This window comes from Dipodomys merriami, unplaced genomic scaffold (genome assembly GCF_024711535.1).
Source record: "Dipodomys merriami isolate MVZ:Mamm:240054 unplaced genomic scaffold, mDipMer1.0.p SCAF_11, whole genome shotgun sequence".
NCBI classification, from domain to species: Eukaryota; Metazoa; Chordata; class Mammalia; order Rodentia; family Heteromyidae; genus Dipodomys; species Dipodomys merriami.
In genome coordinates, this window is record NW_027202382.1 from 44,287,528 (window position 1) to 44,306,741 (window position 19,214).

Below are 19,214 nucleotides of genomic sequence, written 5' to 3' on the forward strand. Positions count from 1 at the left end.
AGTTAACTCTGGAGACCGGGAGATGAGGGCGGGATGGGGGTGGAGGGGTGCTGTTTGCAAAGCCCTGTCTCGAATGTGCACTAACTTTAGGTAAGGAAACGTACTTCCAGTCACCACACCCCGCACTGCTGTGGGATGGGACGTGGCTTCGATTTTCCACGCCGACAAAAGCACCGCTTCGGGCCAGCTCACACGCTCCCCTTTCCATTGGTCCTGAGGGAACCTATACATAGGGTGCGGGGGAGGTAGGGGAGGGGCTGCACTGGACTTAAAACCTTTTCACTCAAGGCTGGTACTCTACCATTTGAGCCACAGCTCCACTTCTGGCTTTTTGCTGGTGAACTGGAGATAAGACTCTCATAGGCTTTTCTTCCTAGACTGACTTTAAGCTACAATCTTCAGATCTCAGGTCCTGAGTAGCTAGGTTTACAAGCGAGAACCACCAGCACCTGTCTGGAACCTATATATTTAGAAATCAAATCTACTGTGGAGTTCATGAGCTAAGAAGGCCTATTCCATGCTGCTCAAAGTGAGGCTGGCTAAAACCCTTCAACTATATTTACTTTTGGTGTAAGTTTTAAAGAAAGGCGTTTGGTATACTATTTGTGCTTTTTATGTCTATGTTCTTTTTTGGTATTAATTGTGTTTAGAGTACTTTGTAGATTTTTCTCCTTAAAAATCAATAATAAGAGCTGGGAAGGTGGCTGAGTGGTAGAGTGTTTGCCTTGCATGCATAAGGCCCTGGGTTCGATTCCTCAGCACCACATAAGTAGAAAAAGCCGGAAGTGGTGCTGTGGCTCAAGTGGTAGAGTGCTTGCCTTGAGCTGAAGAGCTGAGGGACAGCGCCCAGACCCAGAGTTCAGGCCCCGCAGTAATAAGCTGAGCACTGGTGGCTTATGCCTGTGATCTTAGCTACTCAGGAGTCAGAAATCTGAGGATTGGTGTTCGAAGCTAGCCTGGGCATCATGAGACTCTTATCTCCAATAAACACCTTTAAAAAGCAGGAAGTAGCACTGTAGTTCAAGTGGTAGAGCACCAGCCTTAAGTGTAAAAGCTACTGGACAGTGTCCAGGCTGCAGTACACACACACACACACACACACACACACATGCACACACCCTCTATACCCCACGGCACCTTCCACAAATATGGAGGCTGATATGCCCTTCATTATTCCACCCTAGCTCACACCTGTCTCCACGGGTGACTGGCAGCACGTTATGTCCTGATGCTAATACACTCTGAAGTCCATGTGGCGTAAACCCACCCCCTGCCAGGTGAAGACACAGCCTGGCCCTCAGGTGACTTGGCCATCTCACTAGATGGTGCCAAAAACACGCCAGAAAGGGGCAGCGTTCCAACATAAACAGGCAACTTTTGGGTTGTCTGTGCTTTTACTTTACTGATCGCATGTTCTGGAAGAGTAAGAGCTATTTCTGAAAGGAAGCAGGAAAGCAGGTAGGAAGGATGTCCAAACGCAAACATGAAGAAGAAATGCTGAAGCCTTTTGTCCCATTCTTTTATTTGGGTGGGAGTAGTGGCTGAACTGGGATTCGAGTCCGGTGGTTGCTAGGCAGGTGCTCTATCATTTGAGCCACGCCCCCAGCCCCATCTCTGGCCCTTTCTGGTTTTCTCCCGTCTCAAGTCAGAGGTGGATGTCCTGCCTGTGCCTGGAAGGCACGATCCACTCTTGCTTCCTCTGCTCGCTGTGTGCAGGTGCATGGGGTGGTGTGTGTGTGTGTGTGTGCACGATCCACTCTTGCTTCCTCTGCTCACTGTGCACAGGTGCATGGGGTGGGGTGGTGTGTGTGTGTGTGTGTGTGTGCACGATCCACTCTTGCTTCCTCCGCTCACTATGTGCAGGTGCATGGGGTGGGGTGGTGTGTGTGTGTGTGTGTGTGTGTGTGTGTGCACGATCCACTCTTGCTTCCTCCGCTCGCTGTGCGCAGGTGCATGGGGTGGGGTGTGTGTGTGTGTGTGTGTGTGTACAATCCACTCTTGCTTCCTCCGCTCGCTGTGCGCAGGTGCATGGGGTGGGGTGTGTGTGTGTGTATGTGCACGATCCACTCTTGCTTCCTCCGCTCGCTGTGCACAGGTGCATGGGGTGGGGTGTGTGTGTGGTGAATCCAGTATGCACTTCCCTGTCATCTGCCTGCCGACACTTCCCAAATGAAAGTGGGCCGGCAATGTCCCCAGATAGGGCTTCCTGACTCCGAGGTCTTCTCGGTTCCTTAAGGCCCTGACAAAACTCAGTACCAGCTGATGTATCTCATGGAAGCCCGGTTTCTTTCGGCCTCCAGTTGGTCCTCTTTGCTGCTGGCCTGAGTCCCTTCCTGACCATATGCTGGGTTCTGCTTCCCACGGTGCCCAAATGCTACCTGCAGCCACCTTTGAAGCGCCTCTCCTCCCAGAATGACAGCCTGGCCTCCCCAGAAGCCTTCCATCTGCCTCCCCCACCCCCCAACAGTCATTTCAATGACCTTCTATTGTTCAGTATTTTATTTTGATTTTATATATATATAAAAGAGCAGAGGCACTCCCGCGGAGACTGCAAATGTCTACAACTTCCTCTGTTTCATTCACACACCTTCCTCAGAAAGCCCCACAGAAGCCCATGTGCTGTTTCCCCACATCTTCTGCAAAGAATAGCACACCTTGTAAGACAGAGTTATTTTGGGGAAGAAGGCTTTTTGATACAGTCTATTAGCTCTCAGCCTCCTGAGTAGTTACAATTACAGATGTGCCTGACTTTCCTTTCCTTTCCTTTCCCTCCTTTCTTTCTTCCCCCCACTCCCCCCCAGTGCTAGTGCTGGGGCTTGAACTCAAGGTCTGAACACTGTCCCCAAGCTTTTGTGCTTAAGGGGGGTAGTACCCTACCACTTGAGCCAGAGGTCCACTTGCAACTTTTGTGGTGGCTAATTGGAGATAAGAGTCTCATGGACTCTCCAACTCAGGCTGCCTTTGAGCAGTGATCCTCAGATCTTAGCCTCTTGAGAAATTAGGATTATAGGCCTGAGCCACTATGCCCAGCTTTGCCTGGCTTTTTTTGGGGGGGGGGAGAGGGGCAGGGAGAGGAGTCCATCGGGGCCTAGGCACTGTCCCTGAGCTCTTTTGCTCAAGGCTGGTGCTCTACCACTTTCAGCTATAGGACCATTTCTGGTTTTCTGATGGTTTATAAGACTCTCATGAACTTTTCTGCCTGGGCTGGCTTTGAACCACCATCCTCAAATCTCAGCCTCCTGAGTAGCTAGGATTACAGGCACGAGCCACCAGTGCCTGGCTTGCCTAACTTTCTATATGTAAAAATTTAAGTTTATTTTATTTTGTCAAAGAGAGAAGAAAAAGTGATACATTTTAATGCTGAGTTCCAGAAGAGGGTGGCTTGTCTGTGGAGGGTAGGGAAAGAGAGAAAGAAAAAGAGGAGAGAGGGAGAGGGGAGGGAGAGGGAGGGAGGGAGGAAGAGAGGGAGAGAGAGGGAGAGGGGGAGAGGGAAGAGGGAGGGAGAGAGGGGGGGAGGGAGGGAGCGAGGGAGGGAGGAAGGGAGGGAGGGAGGGAGAGAGATGAAACCATTCTTTGCCCAGAGTGGATGTTGTTGTACAAATAAATGGCATATTTAAAATTTCCAGGAAGCTGTTGCAACTAAGAATACATTTTCAAGTTCCAAACTACAAATGCATTAAAAAAAAATTCCTCTTCAGAGTGCAGGAGTTCTGTCAGACCTCAGGCTGAGGGCTTCCAAAATAACGAGTCTGTCTTTGATAAATTACGAGGGAAGTTAAAACACAAAGCAGAGAAAAGCTTCAAAATAAGTTAACCGAAGAAATCTGCTTGAGCTATGCCAGCAATTTCCTGAGCTTTTCTTTGCCCGGGGACTGTAGTTACTGGTCCTCAGAGGGAGGCCTGGGAGAGGAAGATAGCAGAGGAGACCAGCATCCCAATTCTCCGGGGCCATTCACTTGCTAAGCAGTGTGAAGAATAGGCCTTCTGTTCCCCAGTACCTCAGTTGCCCACTTTGGAAAATACAACTGGGAAGAGCAAGTTACTCAGGTAAGCAGCAACTTGGCTGCTGGAGGAGACGGGCTGACCCGTCCATCCCTAATGCTGGCCCACGGCCAGGGCAGGCCAACGTGTGAGCCGGAGAAGAGGTGAGACAGGATCATGCCTCCCAGGATCTCTTATGGTACATTCCCTTATGGTACATCCCCCCTCCCTCTTTCTTCCTTTCTTTCCTTTTTATCTTCCTTCCCCTCCCTCCCTCCCTTCCTTTCTCCCTTCCTTTCTCCCTTCCCCTCCCATCCTTCGCCCCCTTGCCCCTCTCCCTTTGTGTTGGGGTGGGAATTTTGGGCCTGGATGTTATCCTTTAGTTTTCTTTGTTAAATTTTGTTTTATTGTAAAGATGCTGTACAGAGGGGTTAGCTTCATGAGTAAGGGAATGAGTACATTTCTCGAGAAGCATTGTTACCCCCTCCTTTGTTTTTCTCCTACTATCCCTTCCCTCCTCCCCCTCCCCTCCTCCTTCTCCCTCCTCCCCAATCCTTCAGCTCTTGCATTCAAGGTTGGCACTCTACATCTGAGCCACAATTCTCAACTTCTGGCTTTTCGGTGATTAACTGGAGATATGAGTCTCATGGACTTTCCTGCCCAGGGTGGCTTTGAACTGTCATCCTCAGATCTCAGCCTCCTGAGCAGCTAGGATTTCAGGCGTGAGCCACTGGTGCCCTGCTCTCTCTGTCTTTGTTGTTGTTGTTGTTGGTCATGGGGCTTGAACTCTGGTCTTGGGCACTGTCCCTGAGCTCTTCAGCTGAAGGTGAGTGCTCTACCACTTGAGCCACAGCGCCACTTCCTTCTTCTGAGTGGTTTACTGGAGATAAGAGTCTCATGGACTTTCCTGCTTGGGCTGGCTTTGAACTGTAATCCTCAGATCTCAGCCTCCTGAGTAGCTAGGATGACAGGCATGAGCCACCGGCACCTGGCTTCTCTCTGTCCTTAATAGACAACTACACCCAGTCCATGGCTCAGCTCAGCAGGCTCGCAGCCAGAGCGGAAGAGTCTAGACTCTGCTGGAAGGCAAGGTCTGCCTGGGTGATGACCTCCCCCCTCCACTGCCGGGGTCTGCAGTTATTATGAAGAACAGACACCCTTAGATCACGTTGCAAGCCAGCTCGGGAAGATGTACATTCTGTGAGAGACTCAACAATGACTCACGTTCCACGAGCCAGGGAAACAGACACCACGCTTCCCCTGTGGAGTAAATGAGACATGTTTGGTGCAAGGAAAGCAGCTACTCAGCCTTAGTTTCCAAGGTTGTTGTTTGTGGGTTTTTTGTTTTTGTGGTGCTGGGGATTGAACGAAGTGTTCTGCACTTGCTAGGCAGGCATGCTACCACTTGAGCCACACCCCTAACCCATGTTGCTTTTTTTTTTTTTTTGTCAGTTGTGGGGCTTGAACTCTGGGCCTGGTCGCTGTCCCTCAGCTCTTCAGTTCAAGGCAAGTGCTCTACCACTTGAGCCACAGCGCCACTTCCAGTTTTCTGATGGTTTATTGGAGATAAGAGTCTCATGGACTTTTCTGCCTGGGCTGGCTTTGAAACATGATCCTCAGAGCTCAGCCTCCTGAGTAGCTAAGATTATAGGCATGAGACATCAGCACCTGGTTTGTTGCTTGTATTTTTTAATTTTTTCTGGTCCTGGGACTTGAACTCAGGGCCTGGGCACTGTCCCTGAACTTTTTTATTTTTTATTTTGTCTCTCAAGGCTAGTGCTCTACCACTTGAGCCACAGATCCACCTTCCAGCTTTTTTGGTAGTTAACTGCAGATAAGAGTCTCATGGGGCTGGGAAGGTGGCTCAGTGGTAGAGTGCTTGCCTTGCATGCCTGAGGCCCTGGGTTCGATTCCCAGTACCACATAAGCAAAAAGCAAAAAGCCAGAAATGGCTCTGTGGCTTGAGTGGTAGAGCGCTAGCCTTGAGCTGAAGAGCTGAGGGACAGCGCCCAGGCCCAGAGTTCAAGCCCCACTACCGGGAAAAAAAAAAAAAAAGAGTCTCATAGACTTTCCTACCTGGGCTGGCTTTGAATCCAGATCCTTAGATCTCAGCCTCCTCTGAGTAACTAGGATTACAGATATGAGGCACTGATGCCTGGTAAAATAGATTCTCTTGTGTGTCAGCATAGGGGTTTGAGCTCAGGGCCTTTTGCTCTTGCTTGGCATTTTTGCTCAAGTCTGACACTCTATTATTTGACCCATACCTTCACTCTTGGCTTCCTGATGGGTAAGTAGAGAAAAGAATCTCTTGAACTTGTCTTCCCCAGGCTGGCTTTGAATGGAGATCCCCAAATCTCAGCCTTCTGAGTAGCTAGGATTATAGGCATGAGCCACAGGCACCAGGCATCTGTTGGTTTTTTTGCACATTAAATTACAAGCTTGCTAAAGATTGTGTATTATTGAGGAAATACAAAATCATGACAGATACGGCTGTTCACAGAGTAAAGACAAACAACCGAACCATTTTCCCAAGACTATTTGACTTGAACACCGATCTATTCCTGAAAGAATCAGAGCAAATGCAATCATGATATTCAGTAGACACCACAGTATGTAGGAAAAGAATTTGCAATTTGTGGGCAGGCATGGGAGGAGGAAACTGGGGAGCAAAGCAAAGAGAGGTGTGACATTGACCAAAAAAAGAAATATACTCATTACCTGGCTTGTGAAACAGTAACCCCTTGTACAACACTTAATAATAACAATACAATTATATTTTAAAAAAGGATGAGAACACCACTATCCATGTTTTCTATTCTCTTCAACTCTATTTAGTTTTCTCTTGCTTTCAGTGAAGAGCATTTTGAACCTTTTAAGTCTCAACCATTAAGCTGCAGTTAAAAAATATATTTCCTGCATTCATACTAACCACTTCCTCTTATAAAGAAAAGATTTCTGTGTGCTCAACTGTTCAGAGAGAACACTCCAGAGAACTCATCAGATATTTCCTACCAAACAAAGAGTGAGGCAAGCAAGCACTGGAGAGACTAGCTCATTCAATAAAGATGCCAAGCCTGCCATTCCAGCCGCAAAGCGAAGCCCTCGCAGGCCCATTCCATACACGCAGAAGAATGAGAGCAGACATCTTGCTAGAGACTGTTTTCCCCAAATGGTAAAAAAATGTGACACTCTGCGGCTTAGCTGTCTACAGGGAGACTGGAGGGAGTACTTCCTGCCTGCTCTAAGGGTGGGGGAGGAGGACGACACGCTCCTGGGGAGGAAAATGGACCCGATTTGTCACCTCTGCTTCTCACCCTGCCATCATCCCCAGTCCGCTAATGATCAAACTAAATGTCTTCTTGTAAGCAGTGGTGCAATTCCTACTACAGCTGCGTTCTTTTCCTTAAAACATCCTCCTCTTATAAAATGTGTAAGACAAACCAAAAAAAAAAAAACAACAAAGTACATGATTTTTTTTGGGGGGAGGGACTGGTACTGGGCCTTGAACTCAGGGCCTGGGGTACTATCTGTTAGCTTTTTTGTTCAAGGCTAGTACTTAAGTCACAGCTCTACTTGGAGTTGTTTTTTTGGCTGGTTAACTGGAGATAAAGAGTCTCATAGAAAGTGGAGGCTGGCTTTGAACCTCGATCCTCAGATCTCAGCCTCCTAAGTGGACAGGATTACAGGTGTGAGCCACTGGCACCTGGAACATGTGCTTTTTTTTGTTTGTTTGGTCTTAAGGCTTGAACTCTGGGTCTGGGCGCTGTCCCTGAGCTTTGTGCTCAAAGCTAGCTGCTCTACCACTCCAGCCACATTTCCACTTGCAGTTTTTCTTGTAATTTTTAGTGGAGATAAAAGTCTCATGGACTTTCCTGCCAGGCTGGCTTCAAACTGTAATCCTCAGATCTCAGCCTCCTGAGTAGCTAGGATTATAGGCATGAGCCACTGGCTCCTGGCATGTGTACTTTTTATTAGAGTTAAAAACCTAGGGTTGGGCCGGTGGCTCAGTGGTAGAGCGCTTGCCTTGCATGCATGAAGCCCTGGGTTTGATTTCTCAGTACCACATACACAGAAAAAGCTGGAAGTGGTGCTGTGGCTCAAGTGGTAGAGCGCTAGCCTTGAGCTTAAGAGTTGAGAGGCAGCGCCCAGGCCCAGAGTTCAGGCCCCATGAGAGAAAATATAAAAAATAAAAATCTAAAATTAGGGGTACAGGGCACAGCCCAGTGGTAGAATGTGTATTTAGCGTAGGAGAGGCCCTGGATTCATCCCCAGTGTCCACAGTACAACAAACCCTGAGTTTTGTCTTCACTCATAAATGGTTCAAGACTTCTTGTTCTTTACAACAGGAACAAGTATGGAGACCTTTTTTTTTGGTCTGTCATGGGGTCTGGGCACTGTCCCTCAGCTCTTCAGCTTAAGGCTAGCACTCTACCACTGAGCCACCTTCTCAGCCCCAGGATGGAGACCTTTAAAATTACTAACACTCAACACTAGATTCGGTAGAAGTCATAATATCATACAACAGTAGAATACAAAGTCCCAAGAAAACTGACCCTCTGTTCAGCGCTGATGGCCTGAATGAATTAAGGTTGGATTATGTAACAAAATCTTACGATTAAGCCCGAAAGAAGGCAACCTGTCACACCATAGACAGACTTAGCAACCGGAAGAGGTATTCAAAGACGCAGCCATGTTAATTAATGTTTTGTGGTCACCGGCCTCAGGCAAAGACAAGCCCCAGACATTAAGTGAAACTGGAGCTGATGAGAAAGGAAGAAACCGAGTACTGGAGTTTTCAAAACAAAACTTGAATTCCAGCCAACAGTTCCCAAGGCTGTGTGGAAGTTTCGGGGGGATAGCGTCCCACTTTGCATTAAGAAATTATGTAAGAGGCGATGGAGAAAGGGATTATTCACTACCAGGCCCAGATGAGCTCCGTTGTGCATGCATTTAGAACACTGTTTTCTCTGTCTGCAAATATTGTTCCACATTCCAGTCATTTTGATAACCTGATCCTTTCAGAGCAGAGCCGAGAGCCGGCTGCCTCCCAAGCTGGTCTCCCAGAGTACAGTGGTGAGGCCGGTGGCCACAAATAAGGGACAAGAGAATGAATGAATGAATGAATGAAGGATAAGCTAGGGAGTCCATCAACTACTGAAATTTGTTTTAAAAATGAGAATTAGGTTAGGTGCCAATGATTTATACCTGTAATCCTAACGACTCAAGAGGCTGAGATCTGAGGATCCAGGGTTAAAGCTAGCTAAGGCAAGGTAAATCCAATTAACCAGTAAAAAGTTGGAAGTGGAGCTGTAACTCAAGTGACAGAGCATCAGCTGTGAGCGAAGAAGCTAAGTTAGATACAAGGCCCTTAGTGAAAGCTTCAGTACTGAAAAAAGTTAGGCATGGTAGCATATGCTTGTAATTCTAGTGACTCAGGAGGCAGGGGAAAGAAGCTGATGGTTCAAAGTCTGTTTGGGCAACGCTGTGAGATCCTATATGAAAAATAAATGAAGGCCAAAAGGGCCAGGGGTGTGGCTAAAGTGGCAAAACACCCACCTGCCTGCTCAGGGTCCTCAGGGTAGATCTTAGCACCATGTCTCCCTACAAAAACCAGGCTTGTAGGAAGATCCTGAGTCTCTTAAAATGCATGCACATGCATTCCTTCTTCCTCTCCCCCTGTGACTCTTCCCTATAGCACCAAGTTCATTCAGGTATGTTGACCCAGGTGACTATTTATTTATTTGATGCTGGTCCTGGGGCTTCAACCAGGTCCTAGGTACTGTCTCTTAGCTTTTCCACTCAAGGCTGGTGCTCTATTCCTCGGGCAGTAGCGCATTTCTGAGTTTTTGCTGGTTAATTCTTGATAAGAGTCTCATATACTTTCCTGCCCAGGTTAACTTCCAACTGCAATCCTCAGATCTCAGCCTTCTGAGTAGCTAGGATTATAAGCATGAGCTACCGGCGCCCAGCTAGGTGAGGACATCTTTAAAGCACAGAAGATGAGTTGTGTGGAATAAAGCAGGTAAGGGAATCTGCGGGGGAATGTGAGAATCCTCCTGGGCAATTGCAGGGAGAGGGTGAGACTTGAAGAGCTGCCTGCCCGGGACTCATGGCTCCCATGGCTGCTCAGTAAAACCCTGATGAACACCGGCTACCGTGGGATGCAGGAAGTGACAGTGTCTGGAGTCACCTGCAGAGGTCATGCTGGCAGGCACTGGTAGCCAATCCTAGCTACTCAGGAGGCCGAGATCTGAGGATGGAGATTTAGGCCCATGTGGGCAGAGAAAGTCTGTGAAACTCTTATCTCCAATGTACCATCAAAAGCTCAGAAGTGGAGCTGTGGCTCAAGTGGTAGAGTGCCTGCCTTGAATAGAAAAGCTGTAAGACAGTGACCAGGCCCTGAGTTCTAGTCTCAGTACTAACATACAACACACACACACACACACACACACACACACACACACACACACACACACACACACACACACACACACACACACACACACACACACACACAATTTAAAAAGCTAATTTATTTTCAATGTAGGAACATTGATTAATGTATATCACATTAATGGCTTAAAAGAAGCAAAAAATATTTAATGATACTCAGTATGAAGCCAACCTTAAAAAAAAAAAACAAAAAAACGGGTAATTTCTTGGCTAAAACAGAGGAGAAAAAAAAATCTTTTTTTTTTTTTTTTTTGGTTGGTCATGGGGCTTGAACTCTGGGCCTGGGCGCTGTCCCTAAAGGTGAGGGCTCTACCACTTGAGCCACAGCGCCACTTCCAGGTTTCTGGTGTTTCACTGGAGATAAGAGTCTCATAGACTTTCCTGCTCAGGCTGGCTTTGAACCATGATCCTCAGATCTCAGCCTCCTGAGTAGCTAGGATTACAGGCGTGAGCCACCAGTACATCTAAAGTTTTTCAGGGATTGTGGATTGAAGTGGGCCTCTGCTTGCTTAGGCGGGCACTCTACATGGGAGCCACAGCTCCAGCTCTAAAATAATTCTCAATGGGAAAACATTTGAAGCACTCTTTATAATCAAGAACAAGATAAAATGTCCACAGTGCCAGGCGCAATGATAAGAAAGATAAATAAGACTCGTAAAAGTCAGAAGACAAATAAAAGTATCATTGCTTGCCAGAGACAGGACTTTTGCCACAGAAAAACCAAAATAGAAACACGAAGAGCACTTTAGGAAGGGCCCTGGTTTAAATATGAATACCTAAACTCCATGATGCTCTTTCCATAAGCCAACTGGAATTAAAAAAAAAATAGCCAGAAGAAAAATCAATGAAAGCATGATTGTGTTCATACAAAGGTAAAAAAGGGGCAAATGGTAAAATTTGCTCTGGGGGGCGTCTACGGTGGGCTGGGGAAGGGTGGAATCTGGGGAGGGAGGTTGGGGGGGGGTCTGTGACTTCAGTTACAAGGCCAATAACCCACATCTTTGTTCTATTTTTTTAGATTGTACATACGTGGTGCACTATAGCTCTACCATTTGAGCCACAACTTCATTTCCAGTTTTTTGATGGTTCTTTGGAGGCAAGAGCCTTACAAACTTTTTTTTTTTTGGACAGTCATGGGGCCTGAACTCTGGGCCTGGGCGCTGTCCCTCAGCTCTTCAGCTCAAGGCGAGCACTCTACTGCTTGAGCCACAGCACCATTTCTGGCTTATTCTGCTTATGTGGTACTGAGGAATGGAACCCAGGGCCTCATGCATGTGAGGCAAGCACTCTACCACTGAGCCACCTTCCTAGCTCCTCACAGACTTGCTGGTTTTAAACTGTGATCCTCAGATCTCAGCCTCCTGAATCGCTAGGATTATAAGCCTGAGCCAGCAGTGCCCAGAGGCACAGGCATTTTTTGAGAGTCTCACTTCCTGCCTCTGGGCCACCATCTGGTTGTTGGCTTCCAGGAAGCTGTGGTGACAGGTGTACACTATTACCTCCAGCTAGTGGTTGAGAAGGGGTATGTCTCACTACCTTTTTTGCCTGGGCTGGGCCTTAAACCAGGATCCTCCCAATCTCAGCCTCTCAAGTAGCTACAACTACAGGCATGAAGCTTTGGTGCCCAACTACTATATACTCTTTTTTTTTGTTTTTGGTGCTGGTCCTGGGGCTTGAATTCATGTCCTGGGCACTGTCCCCGAGCCTCTCTGTGCTCAAGGCTAGCACTCTACCACTTGAACCACAGTGCCACTTGCGGCCTTCTCTGTGAATGTGGTATTGAGGAATTGAACTCAGGGCTTCATGTATGTTAGGTGAGCACTCTACCACTAAGCCACATTTCCAGCCCCACTATATATTCTTAAAAGGCACACTATCATATACCTGCTTTTAGAGGAATTGGGCAGGATTAGGCAAATACAATTGTACTAGTTCCCAGCCAAAGTCATCTCCGCCTCATCTGGCAACAGCAGCCAGCTCTTTCCATGAAGAGCAGGAGCCATGGATGCCCAGACAGCCCTAGGCACTGGGGATGAATGCCGCTATTTACCAGCCACATTTTGTTTATACAAATCCGGCTTCTGGGAAGAAAAGCACACACACTGACCCGCACGGAGACAAAACGCACACTCCATGCTCTCGCCCATTGCCAGGCCTTGTGGAGGAAGATTTGGGGACGATTGTCACTAGGACGGCATGCAGACAACCTGAATGAGCCGCCAGGAAGGCTGCTCTGGTTCACTAGATACTCACTGTCTTTGCAAAGCCACTAAGGAAAATGGGGAGCATTTTGAACCCCCTGGTGGAGATGTTTTTTTCTTTCCTTTTTCTTTTTGGTTGGTTGTGGGGCTTAAACTCTGGGCCTGGGCGCTGTCCCTCAGCTCTTCAGCATCAGGCTAGCGCTCTACCACTTGAGCCACAGCACCACTTCTGGCTTTTTCTGCTTATGTGGTGCTGAGGAATTAAACCCAGGGCCTCATGCATGCGAGGCAAGCGCTCTACCACTGAGCCATCCTCCCAGCCCCGAGATGTTTTCATGCTCAACACCCCTATTACCATTCTGGTGACCAAGGAAATAAACCTCGCAAACATCAACACTTTAGAGCCCCTAAAATGTAGACCCCTGACCCACAATGATGACATGAAGGGAAAAGGATCTCAGGGACCTTTCATGGGTGCAAGCAGCAAGGGCCAGGCGGTGGCCCCTCACCTTCTCAACATCTGCCTTTGTCACATTGATGTCAGCGTCCATCTTCTCAAAGTACTGCTGTGCCCGGTCTGCCTCCTTACAGTCCCGCTCAAACCGCCTCTTACTCTGCGAGCAGAAAAAGTGGGTGTGGGCGACCAAGAAACTATTCTGGGGAGACCGACTCTTTTTTTTTTTTTTTTTGGTTGGTCGTGGGGTTTGAACTCTGGGCCTGGGCGCTGTCCCTCAGCATTTCAGCTTGAAGCAAGCACTCTACCACTTGAGCCACAGCGCCACTTCTGGTTTTCTGAGTGGTTTATTGGAGATAAGAGTCTCGTGGACTTTCCTGCCCGGGCTGGCTTTGAACCGTGATCCTCAGATCTCAGCCTCCTGAAGAGCTAGGATGACAGGCGTGAGCCACTGGCGCTGGGCTGGGAGACAGATTTTTATCAAAAGCCCCCATTGGGGGATTGTTCTCTGAGCTGATTTGTTTTGTTTTGGTCGGTCATGGGGCCTGAACTCTGGGTCTGGGCGCTGTCCCTCAGCTCTTCAGCTCAAGGCTAGCGCTCTACCACTTGACCCATAGCTCCACTTTCGTTTTTTTTTTTTTTTTGGTCCGGTCGTGGGGCCTGAACTCAGGGCCTGGGCGCTGTCCCTCAGCTCTTCAGCTCAAGGCTAGCACTCTACCACTTAAGCCACAGTGCCACTTCTGGCTTTTTTCTTTTTGCTTATGTGGTGCTGAGGAATCGAACCCAGAGCCTCGAGCATGCAAGGCAAGCGCTCTACCACTGAGCCACATTCCCAGCCCTCCTTTTTTGTTTTTTGTTTTTTCCTGCTTATGTGGTGCTGAGAAATCAAACCCAGGGCCTCATGCATGCAGGGCAAGCACTCTACCACTGAGCCACCTTCCCAGCCCCTCTGAGCTGGTTTGTAAGTCATAATTTCCACAAGTTTAATTTCGGTGCTGGCCCTGGTGCTTGGACTCAAGGCGTGGGCTTTGTCTCTTAGCTCTTCAGCTCAAGGCTGTGGCTCTACCACTTGAGCCACAGCTCCACCTCTGACCTTTTGCTGGTTAACTGGGGATAAAAATCCCATGGACTTTTTGGCTCAGGCTGAACTTGGATCCTCTAGATCTCAGCTTCCTGAGTACATAGGCATGAGCCACTGGCACCCAGCCACAAGTTTATTTTTTTAAACTTTTTGCTGAGGACCAAACTTAGGACTTTGCATTTGCCAGGCGCTGGTGGCTCACACCTGTAATCCTAACTACTCAGGAGTCTGAGATCTGAGGACCACAGTTCAAAACCAGCCCAGGCAGGAAAGTCTGTGAGACTCTTATCTCCAATAAACCACCAGAAAAACTGGAAATGGAATTGTGGCTCTAAGTGGTAGAACGCTAGCCAGGAGCACGAGAGTCAGGGACAGTGCCCGAGCTCTCTGATTTGTCCTCTCCCTTGGACTTCTAGGAAAACCACCTGAGTACTTTCTGGTTTAACATTTTGCTTGAGATAATCCCTCAAGAAGCAAATTAAGTGAAATTCAAATCAGGAAAATAAAAACTACAGGCTCAGTGTTTTTCGCTTGCTTTTTAACTTACAGAGATGAACGCCTAAAAGTCTAATTCCAATAAGCAAGAGTGGGGGGCAGTTCTTTAAAGGGGGTGTCTCCACTTACTGATTCAAGTTGCTTCCAGCAGGTCTCAATGTGCTGCTGTGCCTTCCTCCCATCGTGAAAGTTCTGGAAAGGGGAAACACACCAGTGGTCAGACCTCTATCCTTCTCATGAGACACAGGAGTTAGAACATTTTCATCTACTCGAGTGATATTCATATATTCACTGTCTGGGCTGGAGATGTGGCTCAGTGGTAGAGCCCTGGCCTAGCAGACACGAAGCCCTGGAGTTTAATTGCTAGCACCAAAAAACAACCAACCAACACTGGACACCTAGCATGTGCACCTGGAAAAAAATGTGAGTTAAGAAAAAAATCTACATGAATAAAAGGGAAATGAAAACAGCAACAGAAATAAAGTTCCCTTTAAAACTTTAGACACAACAATATTGAAAATGAAGTCACGCTAGGTACCAGTGGTTCATGCCTGTAATCCTAGCCAATCAGGAGGCTGAGATCTGAGGATAGAAGTTCAAGGCCAGCCTAAGCAGGAAAATCCTTGAGATTCTTATCTCCAACCAACCACCAAAAAGCTGGAAGTGGGTCTATGGTTCAAGTGGTAAGGAGCTAGCCTTGAGCAAGAAAGTGAAAGGACAGCACCCAAATCCCGAGTTTAGGTCCCAGTACTAGCACATGTGAATGAGTGCATGCGCACACACAAACATGCACGCACGCACACATGATTCACTCAAGAAGACAGGGTACCAAAGCGAATACTTCTAGAAATACAGAGGCCTATTAAAACAGGATGTCTTTTTTTTCTCAGTGTCCTGACATTATCAACTCCCTAACTTTTATCTTCTTCCTACCAGACCACCAGTCCCCGGGTCACTGGAACGGATTTCCAGGTCCATTTCCCAGAGGTGACCAGCCTGGACCACATGAACGGCATCCTGCCCTTGTATCTGATTAGACCTGCCATGTGGGTCAGGAATCTGCCTGCAGTTTCCCGTCCCGAGGCCACTGGGCCCTGGTGGTGTTTTGAGGACTGGGACTACTGCAGGTCCCCACCATGTCTAGCCTCATCCCTTACCGCTTTTCCTACACCGTATCCATCCTCCATGTTCCCTTTAATAAACCACCCTCCTTCATTAACTGGGTTGAATGTGCTCGGCTTTCTGAGTAGCCAGCTAGGCACTGGCGGTTGGGGTGAGTGAGAGAAGAGGGGAGAGGATGGCAGCTAGAAAGGTCCCCCACCCCAGAAGAGCCTGGGAGCGTGGGAGCCTCATTTGGCCACACCCACAACTTCCAAATGCCCGAGAGCGGAGCAGGGGCGATCCAGATCAGAACAGCCCTCGGTTCCCTGGGGTCCTTGCTCGTCTGTGTTGGAGGGTAAACTTCACATTTGGGATGCCTGCCACTCAGCACTGAGTACTGGGGCTTCCCTGGCTGAGCCCACCTCCACTTCTGGTTTTTCGCTGGTTGGTTGGAGATCAGTCTCTTGGATCTGTCTGCCTGGGCTGGCTTCAAACTTCATCCTCAGATCTCAGCCTCCTGAGTAGCTGGGATTACGGGTATGAACCTCTAGTGCCAGTCTGCAGTTTTATCTCTCTGGCATATTCCTTGCTCTCTAGCAACCCAAGAGGAGCCTGTTGAGGCTTAATTTTTCAACTCTCATAATGGGCAGAGATGAAACAGAAAAGAAACAGATTATAAAGCTAATAACAATAACAAAGCCAGGATTAAGGCTGTGGGAGAGTAAAAGAAGCAGAGCCAAGGACAGGTGAGGGGAACTCAGGGTCTGAGGCGGGAGGAAAGAAGGGAAGTCCTCGGGGAGAGAGGGAGGCAGAAGAACTGAGGACTGGAGGGGAATCCCAGAGAGCTCTAGAGAGTCCATGTCAACCACATGGCCTAACTGTGCGTTCTCCATCCCCAGCCGTCCCTTGTCTGCTGGCGTTCTCTCTGCAGAAGAATTACCCACATTCGCAGCAAGACCGCAGTGCCCTGCAATTTGCTGGAGGGGTATCCCCTCTCCCAGAAGATGTACTGGAAAAGCAAATCACGCCTGTAACCGCAGCACCTGGCAGGCTGAAACACGAAGTCTTGAGTTCAAATTCAACCTGATCTACACCAAAAATAAGGAAAAAGAAAACCTACTTTGGAGCTTTGGCTACAGCAGTTTTTATTTTTTTGGGTCCAGTCATGGGGCCTGAACTCTGGTCCTGGGCGCTGTCCCTCAGCTCTTCAGCTCAAGGCTAGCACTCTACCACTTGAGCCACAGCGCCACTTCTGGCTTTTTTTCTTTTTGCTTATGTGGTGCTGAGGAATCGAACCCAGGGCCTCATGCATGCAAGGCAAGCACTCTACCACTGAGCCACCTTCCCAGCCCTGCAGCAGTTTTTAAAGGAATGAAGGCATGTGTGTGTCTGTGCCTGTGTGTGCCAGCACTGGGGCTTGAACCTGGGGCCTTGGGCTTTTGCCTGGCTTCTTTTATTCAAGGCTGCACTCTACCACCTGAGCCACACCTCTACTTCTAATTCTTTGCTGGATGAGTGAAGATAAAAGAGTCCCACAGAGCCGGGCGCTGGTGGCTCACGCCTGTAATCCTAGCTACTCAGGAGGCTGAGATATGAGGATCGCAGTTCAAAGCCAGCCCAGGCAAGAAAGACCATGAGACTCCTATCTCCAATAAGCCACCAGAAAACCGGAAGTGGTGCTGTAGCTCAAGTGGTAGAGCGTTTGCCTTGAGCTGAAGAGCTGAGGGACAGCGCCCAGGCCCAGAGTTCAAGCCCCACGACTGACAAAAAAAAAAAAAAAAAAAGAGTCCCACAGATTTATCTCTCAGAGCTGGCTTTGAAACCTTGATTGTCAGATAGCAGACTCCCAAGCAGCTGGGATCCTAGGTGTGAGTCACCAGCTTAAAGGAACAAAGACTTTCATAAATGGTATCTCCCCAGAGCCCAGGGTTGGACATGGGGGAGAGAGGTTGCCTTGGCTTGCTTTTTATTTTTCTTTCTTTTATTTTGTGCTGTGGTGCTGGAGATGGAACCCAGGGATTCATGCATTCTTCATTCTAGACAAGTGCTCTACCATTGAGCTACATCTCCCAGTGTAGCTTAATTTTAAGAGGAATTTCCTCTAACACAACAGGCTTAAAAAAAAAAAAAGTAATAGCCTGGCACCATGCCTGTGAGGATCACTGTTCAAAGCCAGCCTGGGGGCTGGGAAGGTGGCTCAGTGGTTGAGGGCTTGCCTTGTATGCATGAGGCCCTGGGTTCCATTCCTCAGCACCACATAACCAGAAAAGGCCAGAAGTGGCTCTGTGGCTCAAGTGGTAGAGTTCTAGCACTGAGCTCTTCAGTTCAGCGACAGCGCTCAGGCCCAAAGTTCAAATCCCACAACTGACATAAAAAAAAAAAAAGTAATATTTTGGGATCATGGAGATGATTTAGACTGAAGACCATGTAATAAGTTTTCTTGCCATTTTTAATTTCACATGTCTAATAAACATGCTATTTTTTTTCTTTTTTCCCCCAGAACTGGGTATTAGACTAGGGCTTTGAGCTTGCAACTGCTCTAGAACTTGAGTCACTTTCTAGTCCCATACATTAATTTTTCACAGATTCTCCCCCTTCCTCCTGGTTCTGGGATTTGAACATGGCCTCCAGTTTGCTAGGCAGGTACTATGTATGCTATGGATCCATGTCCTCAGCCCTTGTTGCTTTTACTTGTCTTGGCAAAGCTAGGATGTCAGGGGTATGCCAACATGCCCTGCTTTTTATTGGTTGAGCCAGTGTCCCCCAACCCTTTTACTCAGGCTGACCTCAACCTGTGATCCTCCCAGTCTCGGCCTCCAGAGTAGCTAGGATTACAGCCCATGCATTTGTCTCTACAGAGCAATGTATACCTTACTTTCTTGGTGGACTCTGACCCAGGAAGATTTCCTAGTCACCCATCACCCTCTTTAACTGAACAGGTACCTACAAACTGAATAGAAACTCAGTTGTCACTATTACAACCCTTAAGATCTAGAAGCTGGGTGTTGGGTGTGTGGGTCACTACATAAAAGCTGAGACCTGAGAATCACAGTTCAAAGCCTGCCCAGACAGACAAATCCAAGAGCCTTTGATCTCCAGAAGTGAAGGTATGGCTCAAGCAGTAGAGCACCAGTCTTAAGCAAAAAAGGCTAAGTGGGAGTTCTAGGCCCCGAGTTCAAGGCCCACAACTAGCACCAAAAGAAAAAAAGAAAGAAGCAATGTATGTGGTGGTGATTTCCGTCCATGCTGAGTGGCTGTTGGGGGCTTCTTGAGTTAGGTAATGTATTCTGTGCCGAGTGGCTGGCAGGAAATGCAGGGATGGACAGAGGGTCACCATGCTCCAACCACACCTGACCCAACCAGCTCCCTCCAGCTTTCTTCTAGAGCAAAGCAACGTAAACAGTTACGAAGCTATACAGCCCGCCAGATGCCCTGGCAGCTTGCTAAC

At 48.1% G+C, this 19,214-nt stretch overlaps 1 protein-coding gene across 10 annotated transcripts in view; it reads right to left on the bottom strand.

Annotated features, from left to right (window-relative positions):
* The window catches only part of Fnbp1 (formin binding protein 1), a 117,752-nt gene that overhangs the window by 25,527 nt on the left and 73,011 nt on the right, over positions 1 to 19,214 (bottom strand). For all 10 annotated transcript variants that reach the window (XM_070014837.1, XM_070014843.1, XM_070014846.1 and 7 more), the window contains exons 5-6: positions 14,795 to 14,857; positions 13,145 to 13,249 (exon numbers count right to left, since the gene is read on the bottom strand). In XM_070014837.1, the coding sequence (XP_069870938.1) occupies positions 13,145 to 13,249; positions 14,795 to 14,857 (168 nt within the window). The remainder of the gene's footprint in view (positions 1 to 13,144; positions 13,250 to 14,794; positions 14,858 to 19,214) is intronic.